The sequence below is a fragment of the Rhincodon typus genome, chromosome 25 (assembly GCF_021869965.1).
Source record: "Rhincodon typus isolate 14 chromosome 25, sRhiTyp1.1, whole genome shotgun sequence".
NCBI lineage: Eukaryota > Metazoa > Chordata > Chondrichthyes > Orectolobiformes > Rhincodontidae > Rhincodon > Rhincodon typus.
In genome coordinates, this window is record NC_063356.1 from 19,165,460 (window position 1) to 19,189,098 (window position 23,639).

Below are 23,639 nucleotides of genomic sequence, written 5' to 3' on the forward strand. Positions count from 1 at the left end.
AAAAAAAAACTCTATAGCACAGCTCAAATCTTAAGCTGCATATAAACCAATGCAAAATCTTTAACCAAATTCTACACTTAGTAGGTAATTCAATTCATTACTGGCCAGGGACAGAGGGACTTGAACTATTATTGAACAAATCGCTGAGTTTCCAACAGATACTGGAAACTATATTTGGAAATCTATTTAACAATCTTTATTTTTAAAAGCTGATTGCAACAGAAGTTAATCTAAACTTGATTTATATCACTCACCTCATTTTAGCTTTCCATTTCTGACCAACTTTTCTTAGCCCCAGTTCATTTTTATCCCTTGGAGTTTTCCATTCCAAATTTTGTTTTCTCAGTCCCACATCTAATTGTAATAGTTTTAGATCCCACACGACAAAGTATGAACACTTCAATCTGCATACTGCTATGCAGCATTTCTACCCGTCAGCCCACAATGCAAACTCCCTTCCCTTTGCAACAGTGCCTTTTATTTGATTAGCTCCTAATGAAAAACTACAAGACCACAAGGGCTATTCAAACATTAATGAAAATTGTCGCATTGTCAACTGTTCAAGCCCACAGATTGCAGAAATTATAATGTAAAGGGAGAAATACAATCAGAAAGTCTCAAATGCACATAAAAATAGACCATGTAGAGGTACTTGTTTAAAAAAAAATTAAGAATTTATCCTAAGCACCCCCCCAGATTTCATACACAAAACCTCTAGGGTCACAAACTTTAATCTCAGCAGCACCATTCATCAGTCTTCACATTCAGACTGTTATTACCCATGAAATACTATGCAATTTCAAACCACATTACACATACCTAATTGATAACAGGTATTGCAGGAGGCACACAGTTCTGATGCCAGAGCCACCTATAAATGCAATTTCATGAAGAACGACTTCTAGATAAGCAACAGCTGCATTCTTAGTCATTCTGGAAAGATGAATTTAATTTCTGCTTTACACACTACGGGGTAGTTGCCTCAAGTGCAACTGTTCACATACAGTATAGGAGTCATAAAAAGTGCATCAGTGAGGAGTGTATTTCGGAAAGGATAGTATGTAAGTGCTCTTAGTGAGAGCCCCAAAGATCATCTTCAAGTGTTAAGCAAGGAACAATCCGTTCTGCTAAAAAAAATAATTCTGCACACAAAAAAAAATGAACGGAGTAATTTGCCTTTGAATTTCTAAATAGATAATGGCTAAAATTTCCATTCATTACATGTTTCAATCTTTAAACAATTGCAATACACCATTTGTTGGTCATAGTTCTGTGATTCAGCATACAATGCTGTTCCTACAGGAACAAGAGTCTGAAGAGGAGATGAAAACCAGGGCCTTGTTTGCCAGCATGGCCTTAAAAAGTGAGTTATAGATATAACCTGGAGAAGTGTAGCTGAACTTAAAACTGTCCGGCACAAAATCGGCCTGACAATCAATATCCTTTCATAACGAATTTGGCAATTTGACAGTTGAAATTTCTGGTTAAGTATCTCCTGTTCACTATCAGTAGCAAGTCTTCACAATTATGCAGATGTAAACTGTTGCTAAAACAATCTCTATTTTCATAGTCCATGGCTAGAGGCCTGCTCCAGCGAGTATCCTCGTATTAAGATTTGTAAAATTTGTGGACCACAAATACACCAACCAAAACTATAGCCAGAATTCCAAGCATCCACTTGATATAAACATTATCCAATTCCAGAGCTGCTACCTGTTGAAAAAGAAAATACATTAAACAGATGTCCTTTTACAGAATTTGTACTGATTATTTTTTAAAAATAGGTAGGAGAATAGACAGTATAGAATAAATTTGCTTAACACCTCACGAGAGATAACTTACAGCTCAACAACTCCAGCTGGATAGATTTTAAACTAAACAGGGCACATGGGACACATTTTATTCACTATGAAAACAAGCACAATGCCTCTTGGAAAATCCAACCCAAAGTCATGAAGATTGCCACTTCACTCTCTCATCTTTACCAACCAAAACAAAGACTTCTGAATTTCTGGCAGGAGATTCTAATCAGGGCTTCTTCAGAAATGCGGAGGCATATTTTCATTCTGACAGGTCATTATAGTGTAAAACAGCTAGAGGAAGGAAAACCACATGCAGTTTTGCACAGCAGTCAGATGCCAGATTCTGAAATTTAATGACCCAGCATCGCAGACACCCATTTACAGAAGCTGCCGATTGTCTAAGTATACAAGGCAAGGGTGAAGGCAAGGTGCCAGGGCACATGGTGACCAGGGAGCCAGGTAAATGATGGAGTGTACAGGATAGGTCAGAGGAGCAGTTTGGGGGACACCAGGTCTGGCAGCAGGATAAGGGAAGAGGTTCCCACGTATAGAGAATAGAGGGGAAGAGTTGGTTGCTGGGGTAGTGGAGGCAGTGTTGGGTCCGGTGGAAGTGCAGTTGGGGGTCCATTGAATAATTACACAGGAAAAGTTAAACTACTTAGGAAAAGTTAAACCGTTTAAATATCTAGTCTAAATCCTCAGTAATTGTTTACCTAACTGCAGTGGAGCCCTTCGAATTCTCAGACTTAAATGGATACTTTTGGTCAGTTCAAAGCTCAGAGATTACCCAGTGCAATCTTCAATTTTCCTAGCCAATTTCTGAGTCAGTTAGTGTTTGGATTCTGTAGGTCCCAATGCACAACTCCCATCTACACTTCAGAACTGATGTTATCAGAAAACCTAGGTCAATAAAACTTGCTTAACAAGAAATATGAACTGCATCTAATGAAAATATAAGATTCCAAAAACCCCATCAGAACCTGACCAAAAAAAATGTCAACTTCTCATTCAAAAGGACCTGGTTTGATAGTTTAGTCCTTTCATCCATTTTCTTTGTAAGCACAGCACTTGAAACAAGCATAGGAACCCAGCATCACATGGAGCTTTGGAGGATAACAATTAACAGATTAACAACTTAACTAACATTTATTTATAGAGTCAGAAATATTCAGCACGGAAACAGACTCTTCGGTCCAACTTGGACATGCTGACCAGATATCCTAAATAAATCTAGTCCCATTTGCCCTATATCCCTCTAAACCCTTCCTATTCATACACTCATCCAGAAGCATTTTAAATGTGGTAATTGTACCAGCCTCCACCACTTCATCAGGCAGCTCATTCCATATATGCAGCACCCTCTGTGTGAAAAAAGTTGCCCCTTACGTCCCTTTTAAATCTTTCCCTTCTCACCATAAACCTATGCTGTCTGGTTTTGGACTCCCAACCCTGGGGAAAAGACTTGTCTATTTACCCTATCCATGCCCCTCATGATTTTTAAACCCTCAGCCTCCAACACACTAGGAAAAATAGCCTCAGTCTATTCAACCTCTCCCAGTAGCTCAAGTCTTCAACCCTGGCAACATCCTTGTAAGTCTTTTCTGAAGCCTTGCAAGTTAAACAACATCATTCTTATAGCAGGGAGACCAGAATTGCACGCAGTATTCCAACACTGGCCTAGCCGATTTCCTGTACAGCCGCAACAAGACCTCCCACCTTCTATACTTAATGCACTGATCAATAAAGGTAAGCTTACCAAAAACCTCCTTCACTATCCTATCTACCTGCAACTCCACTTTCAAGGAACTATGAACCTGCACTCCAAGGTCTGAGTATTGATTTAATCTAGGAAGCCACGGAGACCGACAATACAAAAGAACTGAACTTCCCAAATGATCCCAATGGAAGAAAACAAGAAACAACTTTCACTGCAACAATCAAACTAGAATTACCAAAAGAAATGTTATGAATTCACCGGATTTCAGGCCCTGGGCATGCTGATGCATAAGCAAAGCAGGAAAGTCCATCTGCATTCTGCTCACTGTTCCATTTAATCAATTAAAATGGTCCATCCATCTGGGTCATCAGGTGTTTTCCTGCAGGGTTGTGAAGCATGCAAAAACCTGACCACAAGACTGGAACAAATGCAAACAGCCAGTCATGGGACTTGGGACAACCATAAAAGGGGAGTCCCCTGATAGGTTAGTGACTCAGAGAAGTCTGCTGAGATAGAGGCTGAAGGTCACTAGATCTGAACAGGTGGAATTCAGGAAGAACGCCAAGCAACCTTTTGATTGCTTATGTGCAGTTATGACACAGGCAAACAACTGGGGAGCAGAGTTTGGTGGTCAGCTGCAGGGAGAAGGGGTTCCGTTCTGCAAAGGGTCCAGTATTCACAGGTTCTAGCAGCTAGGAATCAGAAGTCCTTCAAGCTAACAGGCGAACAGTGAGGTTAGGAAAACCCATGGGAGCTTAGAAGATGACTGTGGTCAGAACAGCAGCACGGCTGTAGAGCCAACTGAATAGCTCTACTTGCCATGAATAGTTCAGCAGAGATGACAGAGAAGGAAAGTCACAAGTGGTACTTGGTTGGTGTAGCTAAGAATGACCAAAGCTAGGGGAAACCCAGAGACAGTACTAGCTTAGTGAAGTTAGCTGTTTGCTGGCAACCTGAAATTGTGTCGGTGAGTAGGCACTAGACAGCAGTTTTCAATGAGGAGTGCAGTCACAGGAAAAGACAAGAATTACCAGGACCTCAGCAGTTGATAAGTCAGTCGATGAAGTTCCAAATCAAACGCACAAAACTGTAACCCCATTGCAAACTTTTAATGAGATTGCTGGTCCAGTGTGCTGAGAAATCCAGGGGATCTGTCTTGACTACATTTGTGGGGTATTCAACCAAAGTTTCCACTACCCATATTTACTTTTGTTAATTCTGGAGGTTAGAGTACAAGTTGCACCCTAAGATGCTGCAATTGTTTTGCTAATCTAGCTCTGTACAGTACATTTTTCTTAATTCAAAACGATAGCAACTTGTAGCTAAATTATCAGGCAAACTGTACTTAGTAAAATAAACTGAAACCACACTTTAATACCCAATACAAAAAGGTACATCTTGGGTTTTTCAGCTAGCCCTCTTAACATTCAAGTGGTATCACATGCAGTCAAAGTCCGTCTCTGCTCTCTTGTAAAGAATTCAATTAGTTCTTCCCTCACATGATTTAATCATTAGCAGCCTTCGACAACAGCTTTACTCCAGAGTTCCACAGATAAGGTATACTTCAATAGAAATGCCCCACACTCAGCACAACTGTCCTAATGGCATTGCTTTCCCAGAGTTCAGTTCAGTCAACTCCTCAGTGACAGTGTGGTACAGGATGGCTCTCAAATTTTTATTAGATTTCAGTCTATACAGCTAGTATTACAGCCACACTACACTTCTGTCTTGACCCACAAGCTGAGATCCAATTTCCTAGAAACCAACCAAAGACTCACTTCTCAGAAGGCTCATGTCACCTTTGGCAATTCCAATTAAGAAATTCCACCAAGAAACTTAGCTTTTGGGTTTCATTTCACTTAAAATGAGTCTTCAAGAAAAAAAAAAGAGAGATTTGGACTTTGAAACCATTTTATCACATTTAAGTTTCAGGTATAACATTCAGACCCACAAATTAAATGCATTATATAAATGCAAACTGTAACACAATAATACAAGTGTCTAGAGTTCTCTCAGTTATCTTTTTAAGAATTTAGGAGTGCATAAATAAACATACAAGCACACTTAACATTGATTTAATCTTAAGAAAGGAATGAATCTGGGAAACCAATTTTCTTAAAAGAAATTGTCCAGTGGGGAGCACTAAGTACATCCTTTACCATTTAATCTTATACATGAAATATGACTGTCATCATTTTCTAACCTAATTGAAATTTGTAGGTGTAAAAAAAACTTTACTTTTTAAAACAAAAAAAATTCCTCTCAAGAGCCAAGTTCATTAATGAGTAATTGATTATATACAGATGCCCAAGATCGCAAAATCAACACTGTTTATAGGTAGCTCATCTTAACTAGCAAAGATTACTAAAATTGGCCTCAGAATTCGTGGGTCAAAGCTGGAAAGGGGTGTATGCCACCATCAGGAAAATTGGACTATATTAGGCTACGATGAGATACGCTTTGACAACTGTCAAGGCTCATGCATGAAGAATGATTATTTGAGAAAGGTACCTACTGAAGTGCATCAAGCACATAAGAACCACACATACAACAAAAAAAAAATGCTCAGTGCACTTAACGTCTTACCCAACTACAAAATGAAATCGGAAAACCAGCAATCTACTGCTGAGCACTCACCCAGCCTCCTTGAGCTGCAATCCATCGTGCAATTCTATTTTTTAATACAAACTCTGCAATGAATTTTGCGATTTGACTCAGGAATCCCTTCATACCCTTCTGGAAGACATAAATGGCCATTCGATAGCCAAATCCTAAAAGAGCTATCACACGGCCCCAATTTATGCCACTTTCGAAAAGCCTGCAAAGAGAAAGTACAATTTTAGAAATGCTTTCAAATACAGATTTACCAGAAAAAGTTGCATAGAAATTTTAGTATACAATGCAAATTCATGTTTTCAAATAAGGACAACATGACTGCTCCAATATTCACTCATTTATAGCATCTGTTATTACTTCTATCAACAGACTGCATTATAAACTACCACATCTGATGTGGTCAACCCAGCTCATGTTAAACTGGTTAACTTGAAATATGCCAAGTTAGCTTTAGAAAGTGAAGCTGGTCAGATAGAAGGGGTAACAGCAGGAGAGCATTTTGGTGAAAGTAATCTTAATTCAGTTGAAATTAGTGCATCTACTGAAAATTACAAAAAAGACCAAGCTTAGAAGTTTTAAATCTAGGCAAGGTCAATTTTATAAAGTCAATGCAGGATTTGGTAAAAATGCAGTAGAAACAGTTATGAAGTCATAGTGTTATAGAATTTTACAGCATGGAAACAGACCCTTCGATTCAATTTGTCCATGCTGACCAGATATCCTAAACTGATCTAGTTCCATTTGCCGGTATTTGGCCCATATACCTCAATCCTTTCTATTCAACTACCTACCCAGATGCCTTTTAAATGGTGTAATTGTAGCAGCCTCTACCACTTCATTCCATAAATGCACCATCCTCTGTGAAAAAGTTGCCCTTTAGGTCCCTTTTATATCTTTTCCCTCTCACCTTAAACCTATTCCACCTAGTTTTAGACTTCCCCAGGGTAGGGGAAAGACCTTGGCTATTCACCCTATCCAGGCCATCATGATTTTATAAACCTCTAAACTTACTGTCAGCCTCTGATGCTCCCTGGGGAGATGGGGGGTGGGGAAGCTCCACCCTATTCAGCCTCTCCCTATAGCTCAAACCCTCCAACCTCAGCAACATCTTTTTTGAACACTTTTAAAGTTTAATAACATCTTTCCCATAGCAGGAAGGTAAGAATTGAACTAGTACTCTACAAGTGTCCTCACCAATGTCCTATACAGCTACAACATGATCCCACCCTATGTCTATACACAATTCATTGACCAAAGGCAACCATGCCAAATGAGTTCTTCACCACCCTGTCTACCTGAGACTCCACTTTCAAGGAACTAAGCACTTGCACCGTAGGTCTCTGTTCGGCAACACTCTCAGGACCCTACCACTAACTGTGTATGTCCTGCCCTGATCTGCCTTACCATAACGCAACATCTTACATTTATTTAAATTAACTCCATCTGTTACTCCTTGGCTTATTGGCCCACCTGATCAATGTTTCTGAGATAACCTTCTTCACGGTCCACTGCACCACCAATTTGGTGTCATCTGCAAACTTACTAACCATTCCTCCTATATTCATATCGGAATCATTTATATAAATGACAAACAACAGTGGACCCAGCAATGATCCTTGGTCACAGGCCTCCAATCCAAAAATCAATCTTTCGCCACCACCCTCTGTCTCCTACCTTCAAGCAACTTCTATATCCAAATGGCTCGCTCTCCCTGGTTTCATTGTTAACCTGTCTACCATGTGAAACCTTGTCAAACGCCTTGAAGTCCACACAGACAATGGCTACCACTGTTTCCATCCATCTTCTTTGTCACTTGTTCAAAAAACTCAATCAAGTTAGTGAGACACGATTTTCCACACAGAAAGCCATGTTGACTATTTCTGATCAGTCCTTGCCTCTCCAAATGCATGTAAATCCCATCCCTCAGAATCCCCTCCAACAACGTACCCACCACTGATGTCAGATTCATCAGTCTACTAGTTCTCTGGCTTTTCCTTACCACTTTTAAATAATAGCACCACGTTAGCCAACCTCCAGACTTCTGGCACCTCACCCGTGACTATCAATAATACCAATATCACAGCAAGGGGCCCAGCAATCTCTTCCCGAGCTTCCCAAATTTCTGGAATACACCTGATCAGGCCCCATTTATTTTCGTGAGAATGTAGCCATTGCTGGTTGGACCAGCATTTGTTGACCATGCCTAACTGCCCTGAAGCCAGATAAGAGCCAGCCACATTTCTGTGTGTCTGGAGTTACATGTAGGCCAGACCAACAAAGGATGGCTGATTTCCTTCACCAAAAGGACATTATTGAATCAGATAAGATTTTGAAAACAATGTACAATGGTTACATGGATTCTGGATTACCGGCCAGTGACATGACAGGAGAGGAGAGGAGAGGAAGGTTCCAAACAAACGCATTGCCTTTTTAATAAAAATGATCTAAACGTCTTCAATGTCAAACAGTTTAAGATAAAGCAAATAAAAACGAAGTTAATTTCATATGCTAGAGCGCAACAGAGCAAAATTTCCTGAATATAGAAAGCATGGAGCAAAATTAAGAAGTGAAATTAGGCAAACAAAACGAAGGCATGAAAACAACAGGGACAGTACAATGATGGGAAACACAAAAAGACTTTATAGACACAAACAGCAGGAGAATAACCAGGGAACAAGAGTAAGGCCAATTAGAGATTAAAAACGCGAAGGTGGAAAACATAAGCACAGTTCTCCATGAATAATGTGTCTGTCTACACAAAAAGGGCAATGAAGACAATTAAGTTAATGATCTGAAACAGTGGATGGTATAAACTGAGGGAGAAAGGAAATAGTAAAGGGGTTTGAAATCTTTGACAGTGAAGATATCATTATTCAGAGACAAAATTTATCCCAGACTGCTAGGAGAAACAAGGAAATAACTGTCACTGACGATCATTTAATTTAGTACTCGCTAGCTACAGGTGTATACTGCAAGACTGCTAATGTACTATCGTTCAAAAAGTGAGGAAATTATAATAGCTAGGCTGACTAGCCCATAACTCTCGTGGGTAAATTATTGGAACAAAGTTGATGAAAGTATAAATCACCACTTAAAATTATTTGTTCAAATACTAAGTACAAGGGCAAGGAGATTCTCTAGGAACTGCACGAAACACTAGTTAGGCTATAGCACCAAGTACAGTTATACTCATTGCATTACAGAAATGATGCGTTCATGTTAGAACGCGTACAGAGGAGATTTAGAAGGATCTTGCCTGGAATGTAGAATTTTAGCAATGATGAAACATGGTATTGGTTGGGTTGTTTTCTCTGGAAGAAAAACTAAGATTTAATTGGAGGTATGGAAAATTTTTAATAAATTTGAGACTGAACACAAAGAACCAATTTTCCTGAGCAAAGAGGTCAGTAATCATGGAGCACAGAATTAAAGTGATAGGTGGATTACATGGGAAGGTGAAAAGAAACGTTTTCAGCTAGTGGACAATGGGCAGAAACAATCATATTTTTAATGTATATGGATATGCAGTTGAAATGTAGGTTTTGGTTCAAGTTTGGACAGTAGCATTAGACAGTTCTTTCTTTAATTAGTAGAGATCAGATGGGTTAAAATTTCCCGAGCAGTCTGTAAAATGTTCTGTTTTGCAACAAATTTCAGTGTTTGAAGTCAATCAATTGTCACTCAACATCTTCAACTTTGAGTCGTGCTTGAATAAGCATTCTCTAATTTTAACAACATACAGCATGATGCCAAATAGAGTAAATTGAGAAGTTGCAGCAGTTAACACCTAATTTTTGAGCTGTTGATTTAAAATCAACTTTCCTGATATTTCAAGTGAAATTCACCTCCAAACTTGACACAAGACGGGTTAGAATTGCCAATTTCTTTTTTCAGCTGCTCTACCTCTTGTGGCAGAGTTCTTGGCCCAATCCCTGAGCCAGGAGCTCTTGATTCTAGTCCATTACAGGACTCCATGAACAAAGAAGGTGCATTCATAGTGCAGGAAATCATGTTCCATACAAACACAGAAAGAAAGAGTTCCTGATCAGCCAAGTGATGGAAAGGAAGTTGGAGCCACTGCTATCATTATGCATAGCTCCAAATTACAACATGTAAAAGCGCATATTGCCACAACAATTCTGACACAAAGAGAACTACCATTTACGAAGAACTCTCAAAAGCTCTTGCACATCAAGTGCTGAAGGTTAAACAAACTGCTTTACAATTACATTTGCCATTGCTTTGTCTAAAAAGCTAGTAACAATCATCTACTGCAGTCGGTCAGGCTATAATCAAATACAACCAAATAGAAACCACTTAATAGCTGGGAGGGAAGTGTGATACAATGTGCATTTCTGAATCACTTGCCATGCTAACATTTTAGTGAACAAATTTGTTTGAATTTTTCCCACTTTTTTTTTTAAAATGTTGCACATCAACAACTTAATTTAACTGTAAGAGGTTTATTTGCTGTTAAGTAATCTTAAATGATTTTAAAAAAGAGACTTTGGAAAAGGATTACTAAGCAAAATGAGAATGTGTTTACCTGCCCATTTGCTGTTGTAAAGCAGTAATAATCAAGCTATAGTTAAGACCCTATAGTTCAGCATCCAAAGGAAAGCAGAAATAAAGGACAGGAAAGACAATTAGACAAGATATAAACAGCGAGCATCAGTATCAACAATTTTTGAAGAAAATTAAAACTTTGTTTTTCTTAGTACTAAGAAACACAAGAGTAGGAGTAGCCCATTTCATCGCTGTCCTATCATTCAGATAGATCACTGAACTCTGATGCATTCAATCTTTGCTCCATTTCCCTGAACAACAAACATGGTTAATGGTTAACAAACTTTTCAGTACCCCACCTCACTCAATGTTATTATTGTGCAAGCAGTCAATTTGCAACACCTCTACCATTCTGGTCGGATTACTTCTTGGGTTAGCTAATATCAAAGTATATGGCTTGAACTCGTTTTTTTGAAAAAACTGGTTCACATCTGGGGAGAGCCTCCAAACGTTTATAACCATTATTTTGACAATTTTAGAGAAAATAATTCATTTTACTGATATGGCTTGAACTGGTTTGAAATTCAGGCACAATTTCCTTTCATGTTAAAACAATGTTGATATATGGGTGTATAAATTGAAATAAACACATGGCAATACAGAACTTAAAAATTGCTAAAAGGAGACTAAGTTGAAACCTTTCATCTTGTACCCATTAGAACTTGGATGTAAGAAACAGACTTGGAGAAAGAGACACCATTTTAATACAGCATGAGAAGCAGATGCTGACTGGTTGGGTCATAACTGCTTGGAGATGCAGCACAAACACTTAACCATCAATCTGCATTCTTAGAACAGATAGGTAGATTCTGATTGGTCAGGACATTTCCATGAGGATGCAGAGTTTTGTTATGTGATTTTTTTTGAAAAAGCTACACTGCTTCCTTTTCCCTACGAAAGTATGGTGCCAATTAATTATGTATGCAGCCTCTAGCACACACAAATACATCATACTGCGGGCCCAACTGAGGATCTTACATTGGTTTCCATTACAGATTATTTAATAATTGTTGGCACATACAGCCTATATGCCTGGCATCACACCAGTGCTGAAACTCATAGCCCATTACTCATTTGTGTGGTAAGCAAGATATCCTTTTGGCTTGACAGTAGCATTCTGCTTGTGGAGACAACCATTCTAGGATACACTACATTGCAACAGCATGAGGCAGCTGGCTTCACTTAAATTTTTGAGACACATTCCCCTTTCAGAATAATAAGAGGTAGACTGGGCACCAATCAAGGCCAAAAGTGGTGGATGTAGGACCTTGCACGAGTCTTCATAATACTCAGTGATGATTTGGTCAGGGTACAGATAGTGCTGCTATAACGTGTTTCATTATCGCGAATTGTCCGTAATGCGATTGATGAATAGCAGACACTGTTTGGATAACGCAAACTTTTTGCTGTACAGGTATGTGAACTTTCTCTAGCAATTTCCCTATAAACACTATTTTGTACAGTACGAGGTCACACAAGAATGCAACTATCGCGTTATAGGAGAACTACCTGTTATCATGAAGGACAGTTTCATTATACCCAATCTCAGCATCAAGCTTACAGAGTGAGCATATGGCTAGGACCCTGCTTATGAAGTTGCCAAGAAGATTGATTTTGTGGTGCATGGCACTGTGGGAATCCCAATATTATATTGAGTAGTGAATGCAGATTTGAGATTGATAGTTGCTAAGAAGCCATTTTCTGACCTCAAATAACAAACTGAGATGGGGAACTCACTTGAATTGTTCCATTCCAATAACAACTTTGAATGCAAGATACAGTTAATAAAACAGGAAGTGGAGAAACTCAGCAGAACTAGCAACATTTCTGGAGAAAGAAACAGAGTTAACGTGGAGTGGGTTAACTGAAGGCGTTCTGAAGAGCTCACGTTTGACTTGAAACATGAATTTTGTTTCTCACTCTACAGAAGCTGCCAGACCTGCTGAATTTCTCCAACACTTCTTACATTCTAGCATCAGCAATATTTTGCTTAGGTATGTTAAGGTGTGTAAAGAAATTCTTTGATGTGGCTGCAGTTTTAAATATTACAAACAGGTCATCTACATAATCAGGTGACACCAAGGGGAAGAAAACTAATGGTATCACTGGAGATAACCAACAAGGATGCTAGCAAGAACTGGACCTAAAGGGATCCCCAAAACAACACCATCTATTTGGGTATCTCTACTTTCAAGTCTGATTCTTACATTCTACTCTCACGTGTGTAAGACAAAGCTTTAAGTTCTAGGGACGTTTTAGCAAGTCTAATTTGAAATCATAAGCAGGCAATGCTCGTTGGCCATAGCAGAGATTATAGAAATCAATGCATACTACTCAAAACTGATTAAGTGTCAATGGAAATCATTGAGCAACTATTTGAACTGAATAGTTAACCTCCGAGGCATCATTTGGAAATTCTCAACTTGTGACTATTTCAAACTACTGAATTTGTTTAAATATCTGCTGTGCCAGCACGAGAAATTGTTATGCAGGTGCATATGACATTTTATATCAAGATTCAATGTGCACTACAAAGACCAACTGAATAAGAATTAATCTACAGGATGAGAGTGACAGTCATGCAACATGGAAACAGACCCTTTGATCCAACTCATCCCTGCTGATCTAGTGCTATTTGGCAGCATTTGGCCCACATCCCTCTAAATCCTTCTTATTCATATACCCATCCAGATGCCTTTTAAATGTAACTGTACCCGCCTCCACCACATCCACTGGCAGCCTGCTCCATACATGCACCACCCTGTGTGAAAAAGCATTAAAACAGAAAAGAACAAAACAGAATCTATATTGTAGACTAGGAAAGAAAAGGCACATTAGCAATAATTTATGGAGCTAAAATGAGCATGCAAAATGCAAGTGATTTAGGAACGTAGAATGAAATGAGACATCAACTCAAGATTAACATTTTTATATTTTTGAACTGTGGAGTTTAAAATTTATTTCTGGAACATGTCAGTACTTATAGCGTTTCATACCCTACTCAAAAGGAAGCCAAAACAAAGTTGGAGATAAATGTACTGCTTGGGAATTAATTTGCCAAAATAGAAAAAGAATGTTAAGTTATAAAACAAAAGATCTTTGCATGCATAGATATGAAAACAGTGACATCTACTACATATTAAACAGACCACTTGATTTTTTAAAAAATATTAATTCACAGAATGTTAGTATCGCTGGTTAGACCAGTGTTTATTATCCATTTCTAACTGCCTGAGGGCAGTTGAGACTCAACCATATTGTAAGATTCTGGAGTCACATGTAGGCCAGATCATGTAACTGCCATCCTTACCTTTCCTAAAAGGACATTACTCAACTTGAGGGGAATTGTATGGGTCATTATTAAACTCTTAATTCCAGAAGTAAAAAAAAATTAAGTTCCACCATTTACTAGAGCATTACAGCATTACTGAATATACATAAGTTATTCCAGACCTTACTACGTGGTGACTTTAGTACACAAGTATTTACAAATCTTGATGGCGCTATCACACCTTGCCACAAATCAGTAATTGCAACTCCTGAATTTGTATGTGCCATTCAATACAACGTCCTCTTCTCCTCCTGCCGCCAGCCCAAATATATACGTATATAAAAAGCAAGAGGGTAGCGAGGGAAAGGGGTGACCCTCTCCATGACAAAGGAGGGAATCTATAATGTGGAGCCAGAAGAGGTAGGAATACTGTGCGCCCATATTCACTAAAGAGAAGGAATCGATAGAGGATGATCTTGGGGAAGGGAGTATTGAGTTTCTAAGCCAAATTGCTATAAAAAGGAAGAGGCGTTGTTCGTCTTAAAAAGTATTAAAGGAAATAAGTCTGCTGGTCCAGATGGGATCTATCCCAGAATATTGAGGGAGGCAAGAGAACAAATTGCTGGATCACTGACAGGCATCTTTGTATCCTCTTTGACCACAGGTGAGGTCCCAGAGGACTGGAGAATAGACAATATTGCCCCATTATTTAATAAGGGGAGCAGAGATAATCCATAAAATTACAAGCCTGTGAGTCTCATGTCAGTGGTAGGGAAATTATTGGAAGAGATTCTCAGGGACAAGATCTATGCGCATTTAGAAGCAAATGGACTTATTAACGATAAATAGCATGGTTTTGTGTGGAGGCAGGTTGTGCCTCATTACTTGATCACTTTTTTTAGGAAGTGACGAAGATGATTGATGAGGGAAAAGTGGTTGATGTTGTCTACATGGACTTCAGTAGACCTTTTGACAAGGTCCTCATAGCAGACTGGTACAAAAGGTGAAGTTACATCGTATCAGGAGTGAGCTAGCAAGATGGGTACAGAACTAGCTTAGTCACAGGAGACAGAGGGTGGCAATCGAAGGATGCAACTAGTGATGTTCCACAGGAATCAGTGCTGGGACTTCGGATGTTCGTGATCTATATAAATGATTTGGAAGAAAATGTAGTGGTCTAATTAGTAAGTTTGCGGATGATACAAAGATCGGTGGAGTTGTGGATAGTGAGGAGGATTGTCAGAGGATATAGATCAGTTGGAGGCATGGGCAGAAAAATGGCAGATGGAGTTTTATCTGGAAAAAATGTGAGGTGATGCATTTTAGAAAGTCAAGGACAGGTGGAAATTATACAGTAAATGGCAGAACCTTTACAGTATTGATATGCAGAGGGATTTGGATAGGTCCACAGACCACTGAAGGTGACAGCGCAGTAGATAAGGTAGTAAAAAAGGCCTATGGTATGCTTGCCTTCATTGAGGACAGGGATATGCTACAGCTTTAGGGAACTTTAGTTAGGCCACACTTGGAGTATTGCGTACAGCTCTGGTCGCCACACTACCAGAAGAATGTGGATGCTTTCGTGAGGGTACAGAAAAGGTTTACCAGGATCAGAGATAGTAGGAACTGCAGATGCTGGAGAATCCGAGACAACAAGGTGCAAGGCTGGATGAACACAGCAGGCCAAGCAGCATCATAGGAGCAGAGAAGCTGACGTTTCGGGCCTAGACCCTTCATCAGACTTCATCAGACCTTCATCATACCAGGATGTTGCCTGGTATGGCGGATTTTAACTAAGAAGAAAGATTGGATTGACTGGGTTTGTTTTTGCTGGAACAGAGAAGGCTGAGGGGCGACGTGATAGAAGTTTATACGATTGTGAATAGCATGGATGAGTGGAAAGTATGGAGGCTTTTTTCCAGGGTAGAGGGGTCAATTACTAGGGAACACAGGTTCAAGCTGCAGGAGGGGTGGAGTTTAAGACAGATATGTGAGGCACGTTTTTCACACAAAAGGTGTCAAACACCTAGAATGCAGTGCCAAAGGTAGGGGTGGAAGCAGACACAATAACAGCATTCAAAAAGCACCTAGACGAATACATGAATAGGAAGGGAATAGAGGGATATGGATCCTGTAAATGAAGACAGTTTTAGTATGGAAGGGCAAAACGTGTTGGCGCAGGCTTAGGGGCTGAAGGGCCTGTTCCTGTGCTGTACTGTTCTTTGTTCAAACGGTTTCTTCATGTTTCAGCTACCCAACTTAACTGGCTAGTTGAAACCCAACTAGCTCAACAACATTATTCTAGATTAAATAAATTAAAAGCATTAGGTTTTCTTTAAAACAAACTGCTTCCACGTAAAACATTCTTCAAAACTCTGTCTTCTGCACAACCCAGGAATTTTGCAAATAGTTTCATTTCACAATTCAGGTCATCAACTAGTTCCTTACCCATCAGCTATTTTCCGAAAGTAGTCGTAAGCATTTCCTGCATTGAGTGGCAAGGTTGACAGCAGATTGTGGAACTCTAAATCATATCTACGGTTGATGTCATCTCCAATAAGAGCAAGTTGACGGCCCACAAGAGTTGGAGTACTGAGGGAGGGAAGACAAAATAAAATTAAAAAAAGGTCACAGCAACTTAGAAAGTCACAAAACCCTAAGATACTGAGGAAAAACAGCCAAGGTGGAAAGAAACAAATTTTATGAATGGGCCAAGTGGCCGGTCTGGTGATACAAAATTCCATAATTCTTCTCATCTTTAGTAAGGTAATGTGTGGCTTTTAGGATATTCCATGCAAAAATCTCCAGAAAAACTTGTGTACAAAAGACTGCATGAGTGAAGACAAAACAAGATATTAATCTATAATGTATTTTACTCTACTTCCACAAAAGGCCTCATCTAAAAAACTGATGTGACAAATTTTAGATAGTATTTCTTCATTCACATGCCTGCTTAAACACTACTTTTAAGTTGATTTTATATTGGACAAATATCCTACTTTTCAGGAGGCTGCTGCATCTCAATTATCTCTGGATCCTCTGGGACATTTGTACCTTCTTCCCTCTCCGATTGGTACCGGAAGAAGACGTAACTCCTGAAAACGTCCTCGGTTTCCTGCACAACACCTTCCTCTACAATGCAAAGAAAATTTGTCTTTAGCATTTAAATGAACATTCTCCCTTTTTCTATATCTGTAGGCTCTTATTTCATAGAATAAATACCAAATGTGTATGAAGTTACCCTTTCAGCTACAAGAACAGAATTGCTATTGTACAAATGAGGTATATATCTAGAAATAGAACTAATTGGAGACCAAATGAAAAAGAAAAAAGAAACCAAAGAACTGCTGATGCTGGAAATTAGAAACAAAAATAGAAAGTGGAGTTACTGTTTTGTATCCAGTGACCCTTCTTCAGAACTGATGTAGATTTTAGCTATGAAAGAATTGGTTATAGATGTTGAAGATTTTTTTTTTGGTGGGGGCGGGGGAATGGTGGGGTGGGGGGGGGAGAGCAGGAGAAGGAAGCAATAAGTGGAGATGGAGTTCAGAGACATAGAAAAACAGTTGGGGACACAAACGAATGGGTAAAGATCTGCCTGGAGAATCAAAGCTGCTAATATAGACCATTAAAAACTGAAAATCATTTAGTTGTGGTAGCAGCCCATGTGATGACTAGGTCTGGTGCTAGGGCAAGATTATGAAAGGTGGTGCTCTGGCCCTAAAATTATTGAATTTAATACTGAATCATGAAGGCTACAGAGTCCCCAAGTGGAAAATGAGGTGCTTGTGCTGAGCTTCACTGGAGCACAGCAGCAGGCCTGAAACAGGGATGTTGACCAGGGAACATGGTGCTGTGTTGAAGTGGCAGGCAACAGGAAGCTCAGGGTCATTTTTGTAAACAAAACATAGGCGTTCTGCATAGTGGTCACACAGTCTGCGTTTCGTCTTCCCCATTAGAGCAGACTACATTGTAAGCAGCGAATACAGGAGACTAGTTTGAATGAAGTACAAGTAAATCACTGCTTCATCTGGAAGGTGAATGTCTGGGGCCTTGGAGAGTGAAGAGGAGCTATGTGGACAGAAGTTGCATCTTCTGCGATTGCATGGGAAGGTGGTGTTGGGAGTGGAGGAGTGGACTAAGGTGTCTTTGGCAGGGGGGAACTGTCCTTGCAGAAGGTTGACAAGGGAAGGAAAGGGGAATGTATGTCCCACTGGTATTGGTGGAAATGGCAGCTAATGATCCTTTGGATGTGGATGCTGATGATGTGGTGGTACATAGGGACTGAAGTGCAGGCGATGAGACCAAGGGCCCCGTAACCTGGGACTTGAGGTCAGTTTCAGAATTTTCAGTTCGTGGGTTCCAGCTGCCTCGTGTGTACCATCAATGTGCCATTCCTTTAAAATGTCTATCCCCCATCAGGATGGTCTCATGGCTCTCCACTACTTCCTGGGAAAAAAAAGAGAGACCTTAACCATTTCCCCCCTCTTGACCATCTTCCTTGGCCTGGCGGAGATCATCCTCACTTTGAGCAACCCTTCTTTTCTTCCCGACAGGGGACGTTGTGGCCATGGACACCTGCATGGGCCTTAATTACACCCATCTCTTTGAGGGGTCCATGGGACATTGCTTGTTCCAGTCCTACTCAGGCCCCCACCCACATGGGGAAGCGATGGCCTAGTGGTATTATTGATACACTACTAATCCAGAAACTCAGCTAATGAACTGGGGACCCAGCTTTGAATCCTGCCGCGGTAGATGGTGAAATTTGAATTCAATTAAAAAAAAATTAACAATCTACAGATTACCATGACACCATTGTTGGTGAAAAAAACATCTGGTTCACTAATGTCCTCTGGGAAAGGAAATCTGTCATCCTTACTTGTTCTGGCCTACATGTTCCAGTAGAGTTACAACGCCGGCAACCACCCGACAATGTGGAAAATTGTCCTGTACATAAAAAGCAGGACAAATCCAACCCGACCAATTACCGCCCCAGTCTACTCTCGATCATCAGTGAAGTGATGGAAGGTGTCATTGGCAGTGCTATTAAGCAGCACCTGCTCAGCAATAATCTATTCAGTGACACCCAGTTTGGATCCTGCCAGGGCCACTCAGCTCCTGACCTCATTATAGCCTTGGTTCAAATATGGACAAAAAGCTGAATTCCAGAGATGAGGTGAGAATGACAGCCCTTGACATCAAGGCTGCTTCAACCAAGTACGGCATCAAGGAGTCCTAGCAAAACTGGATTCAATGGGCATCAGGGGTCAAACTCCGTTGGTTAGTGTCAAACCTGGCAGATAGGAAGATGATCATGGCTGTTAGTCAGTCATCTCAGCTCCGGGACATCTCTGCAGGATTCCTCAGGGTAGTGTCCTAGGCCCAATCATCTTCAGCTGCTTCATCAGTGACCTTTGCTTCGTAAGGTCAGGAGTGGTGATGCTCACTGCTAATTGCATAATGTTCAGCACCATTTATGACGACTCAGATACTGAAGCAATCCAAGTTTAAATGCAACAAGATCCGGACAATATTCAGGTTTGGGCTGACAAGTGGCAAGTAACATTCATGCCACACAAATGCCAGGCAATGACCATCATCAAGATGAGACAATGCAACCACTGCCCCTTGACATTCAATGGTTACCTGGGGGTTACCACTGACCAGAAATTCAACCAGACTTGCTGCATCAGAGTGGCTACAAGAACAGGTCAGAGGCTAGGAATATTGTGGCAAGTAGCTTACCTTCTATTTCTCCAAAGCCTGTCTACTATTAACAAGGCACACGGCAGGAGTAAAATCGAATATCCCCACTTGCCTGGATGGGTGCAGCTCCAACAACACAAGCAGCTTGACATTATCCAGGGCAAAATAACATGCTTGACTGACACTTACATCCACAAGTAACCACTTCCTCCATCACTGACACCCAGTGGCAGTTTGTACCACCTACAAGATGCATTGCAGAAATTCACCAAAGATCCTCAGGCAGCACCTTCCAAAACCATGACCACTTCCATCTAGAAGGACAAGGCCAGTAGATAAATGGGAACACCACCACCACCTGCAATTTCACCTCCAAGTCACTTACCATCCTGACTTGGAAATATACCGCCACTCCTTCACTGTTGCTGGGACAATATTCTGGAATTTCCTCCCTAATGGTATTATGGCTCAACCCACAGTAGGTGGAATGCAGCAGTTCAAGGCAACAGCTCACCAACACCTTCTCAAAGGTAACTAGGAAAGGGCAATAAATGCTCGTTAGCCAGTGATGCCTACATCCCACAAAATGAATTTAAAAAAAATAAAAACACTCTGTTAATCAAGTTACATCAGCAGCACCACTTCCCTCATTCGGAATTGGAAAAGTTTATCCATTTTGCTTCCAAATTCCACCTTGCCCTCACCATCATCTGGTCCATCTCCCACTCCTCCCTTGCCTTACTTGACATTTGTTTCCATTTCTGGGAATAGACTGGCCTGTAATATCCACTACAAATCCACTGATCATGACAGTTACATTGACTCCACATCCTCACACCCTGATTCCTATAAAGACTGTTCGGTTCTCCCTGTTCCTCCGTCACATCTGTTCTGATGATGCCAACGTCAACAAGGGGCCACCAAAAAGTCCACCTTCTTCCTCAATCGAAGATTCCCTACCATCATGGTCGACAGGGCCCTCCATCATGTCCGACCCTTTTCCTGCGCTTTGGCCCTCACCCTGTCTCTTCCCTCCGACAGCACTGATAGGGTTCCCCTGGCTCCTCATTTACCACCCCACCTGCAACCACATTCAAAAGATCACTAGCTGTCATTTTCCGCTACCTCCAGCAGGATGCTATCACCAGATACATTCATCTCCCTTCCCTTGCAAACCTTCCAGAGGTTGCTCCCTTCAGGGCACGTTAATCCACTCCTCCTCCACTCCCAATACCCCATAGTCCCATGACACTTTCCCATGCAATCACAGAAGATGCGACACCTACCCATTTACTTCTTCCCTCCTTACTCTCCAAGGCCCCAGACAAACCTTCCAGGTGAAGCATCAATTTACTTCTACTTCAATCTAGCCTCCTGTATTCGGTGCTTACAATGTTGTCTGGTCTACAATGGGGAGACAAAGTGCAAACGCGGCACCACTTTGCAAACACTTAGATTCCGCCCATAAAAGTGACTCTGAGCTTCCTGTTGCTTTTCACTTCAATGCATCACTGTGCTCCTTGGCCAACATCTCTATCTCAGGCTTGCGGCAGTGCTCCAGCAAAGCTTAGTGCAAGCTGAAAGAACAGCCCCTCATTTTACACTTGAGGACACTGCAGCCTTCAGGACTCAACGTCGAGTTTGATTATTTTAGAATCCGAGCACCTCCTCCCATGTCCTTACCCTAAACCCACACACCAGGCATTGTCATCACACTGGGTTGCTTGTGGTAGCAGCCTTTGTCAGCCACTACGGGTCCCCATTAGCAGCTATTGATACTCCCAGACTGACCTTTACCTCTTCATTTGTCTACCCAACTGCTTTTATCTCTGGGCTCTCCATCGCGACCTCTGAACCACTCCCAGCAATTTCCTTTTTGTTACCAATAAGAAAGAACTAGTGCATGGAGGCAGAGGGTATAGCAGGAATAGTAATGAATACATTTCACCATTCTTTACCAAAGAAGATGCTACACAAGTTATAGTGAAAGGAGGTGATTAATACATTTGCATGATTTAACAAAGAAGTAGTTGTGGCACTGGATGAACTGTCAATCCAAAATTGATAAAACACCCAGACCACATCAGATACATCCAAAAATTGAGAAAAGTGTTCAAATTGCAAAGGAACTAGCTGTAATTTTTCAGTCTTCCTTAGACTTGGATTATGCCAAAGGATTGGGGAATGGTAAATGTTACAGCTTCATTCAAAAAGGTGGAAAGCCCAGCAATGACAGACCACTCATTTTAACTTTAGTGGCAGGAAAACTTCTAAAAATAATATTCAGGACATAAACAATACAGTTCATTCTCAAATCTGGCAGCCTTGGGACTAAGGCTGTGCTGTGTTTTGGAACTTGCCATTTTTCAGGTAAAAACAAACTACATTAACTGAATGCAGATTGCATTAATCCAATGAATAGGGATGTAAGAAAATCAAGTGATATTGATTGCAAAGCACTTTATGTTAGTGGTTAGGTCACTGAAATTATTACTTCTCATGCATTGTATTTACTAACTCATTCAAGTCTCCCCAAATTTTCTACATCAGCACAAGCCATGTAAAACGAGAAATTGTTTTTAAAAAACAAGGTAGAGTTTTCAGATGCCAAATTTTGAGTAGCCATATTTGAGAGGGGTTATGGATAACCATTTGGGACATACTAATAAAAGCCACAGATTTGTTAAGGGAATAAAGTATTTAAATAACTTGAAGTTACCAATTTTGAGATATCTTATAGATGTACATAAAAACAAATGCATATCAAATCATGATGCTCAGTAGGCACCCTCGAGGAACTGAAAGCCATACATATATTATCCATATCTGAACAAACCTTTGTGTATGTTTTTAACGGAGAAAAATGTAGGGCCGACACAACAGTACTTCAGACATTATTCAAAGCAAGTTGTGTTTTTAAAAAACATCCACACATTTGATGAACATCCATGATGCAGCCAACATCTGAACACATCCACAAATTGTAATGAACCAAAAGAAGTTCAATTTAGTCAAAAATGCTACAGTTAAAAAACTGAAAAACACGTAACCTTTTCTGCTGCAAACAGTGGTCACTGTGCTTCAAGTCCAGCACAAGAAGTAATTAGCATTCTTTCACCACCAAGACAAATTAGGAAACTAAGTATGTCTGTAACAAGGGAGAAAGTACTCTGGCTAGTTGAGTTTCATATGCAATTTACTATACGCGAGAGGATTTGTAATAAACTTAAAATGAAAAGGGTAGCACACAAAAATAAATGAGCAATTTGCAAGCTGCTTCCATTATGAACTTCGTGACCTAGCAAATAAATCTGAGATTTCAAATGGTAGAGAGAAAGGTATCAAGAGATCCACTGCTTTTACTTCTGCACACAATCTTAAATACATCGAGCTGCTTTACCTTCACAGCATTTGATCATTATGCTCAAGACAAGAGAGATTCTGGACAGTGAAGAACTAATTCAAGACAATGTTATAATTTATGTTTTCTTCCACAGTGATATTAGATGGCCTGAACTCTTGCACTGTTCAAAAAACAAACTGCAGTAATGTTGGTACAGTGAGAAAATACAGGGAGTGGGATCTAGAATATTTTAGAATGGTTTCAGGGATTTTAGCATGATGATTAGACTGGAGAAGATTAGGTTATCATCTTTGGAACATTTAAAAACGGATGTATAAGATTAGGACATTTAGATAAAGTTACTCAAACAAAAGCTAATCTCATTAGTTGTTGATACAAGGTCGAAATGACATGGATACAAAAGATGCAGCAGGGATTAAGGAATAGCTTTTATTTTTATTATGCAGGCTGATAACAACCCAGAACCTTCTGCCTAAGAAGTTGGCAGAGATGGAAACAACCAATGATTTCCAAGGGAAACTGAATGAAATAAATTGTTGGGCTGCAGGGATGAGACTGATTGGATGTTATACAGAGAGGGGTAGCATAGATTTG

General features: G+C 40.2%; 1 protein-coding gene across 9 annotated transcripts in view; it reads right to left on the reverse strand.

Moving 5' to 3' along the window:
- Nucleotides 1-6: 6 nt before the first annotated feature.
- LOC109911651 (bcl-2 homologous antagonist/killer) overlaps nucleotides 7-23,639 on the reverse strand; it is a 57,749-nt gene continuing 34,116 nt past the window's right edge. For all 9 annotated transcript variants that reach the window (XM_048612284.1, XM_020511005.2, XM_048612285.1 and 6 more), the window contains exons 3-6: nucleotides 16,972-17,104; nucleotides 16,421-16,564; nucleotides 6,157-6,337; nucleotides 7-1,713 (exon numbers count right to left, since the gene is read on the reverse strand). In XM_048612284.1, the coding sequence (XP_048468241.1) occupies nucleotides 1,609-1,713; nucleotides 6,157-6,337; nucleotides 16,421-16,564; nucleotides 16,972-17,104 (563 nt within the window). In that variant the 3' untranslated portion in view covers nucleotides 7-1,608. The remainder of the gene's footprint in view (nucleotides 1,714-6,156; nucleotides 6,338-16,420; nucleotides 16,565-16,971; nucleotides 17,105-23,639) is intronic.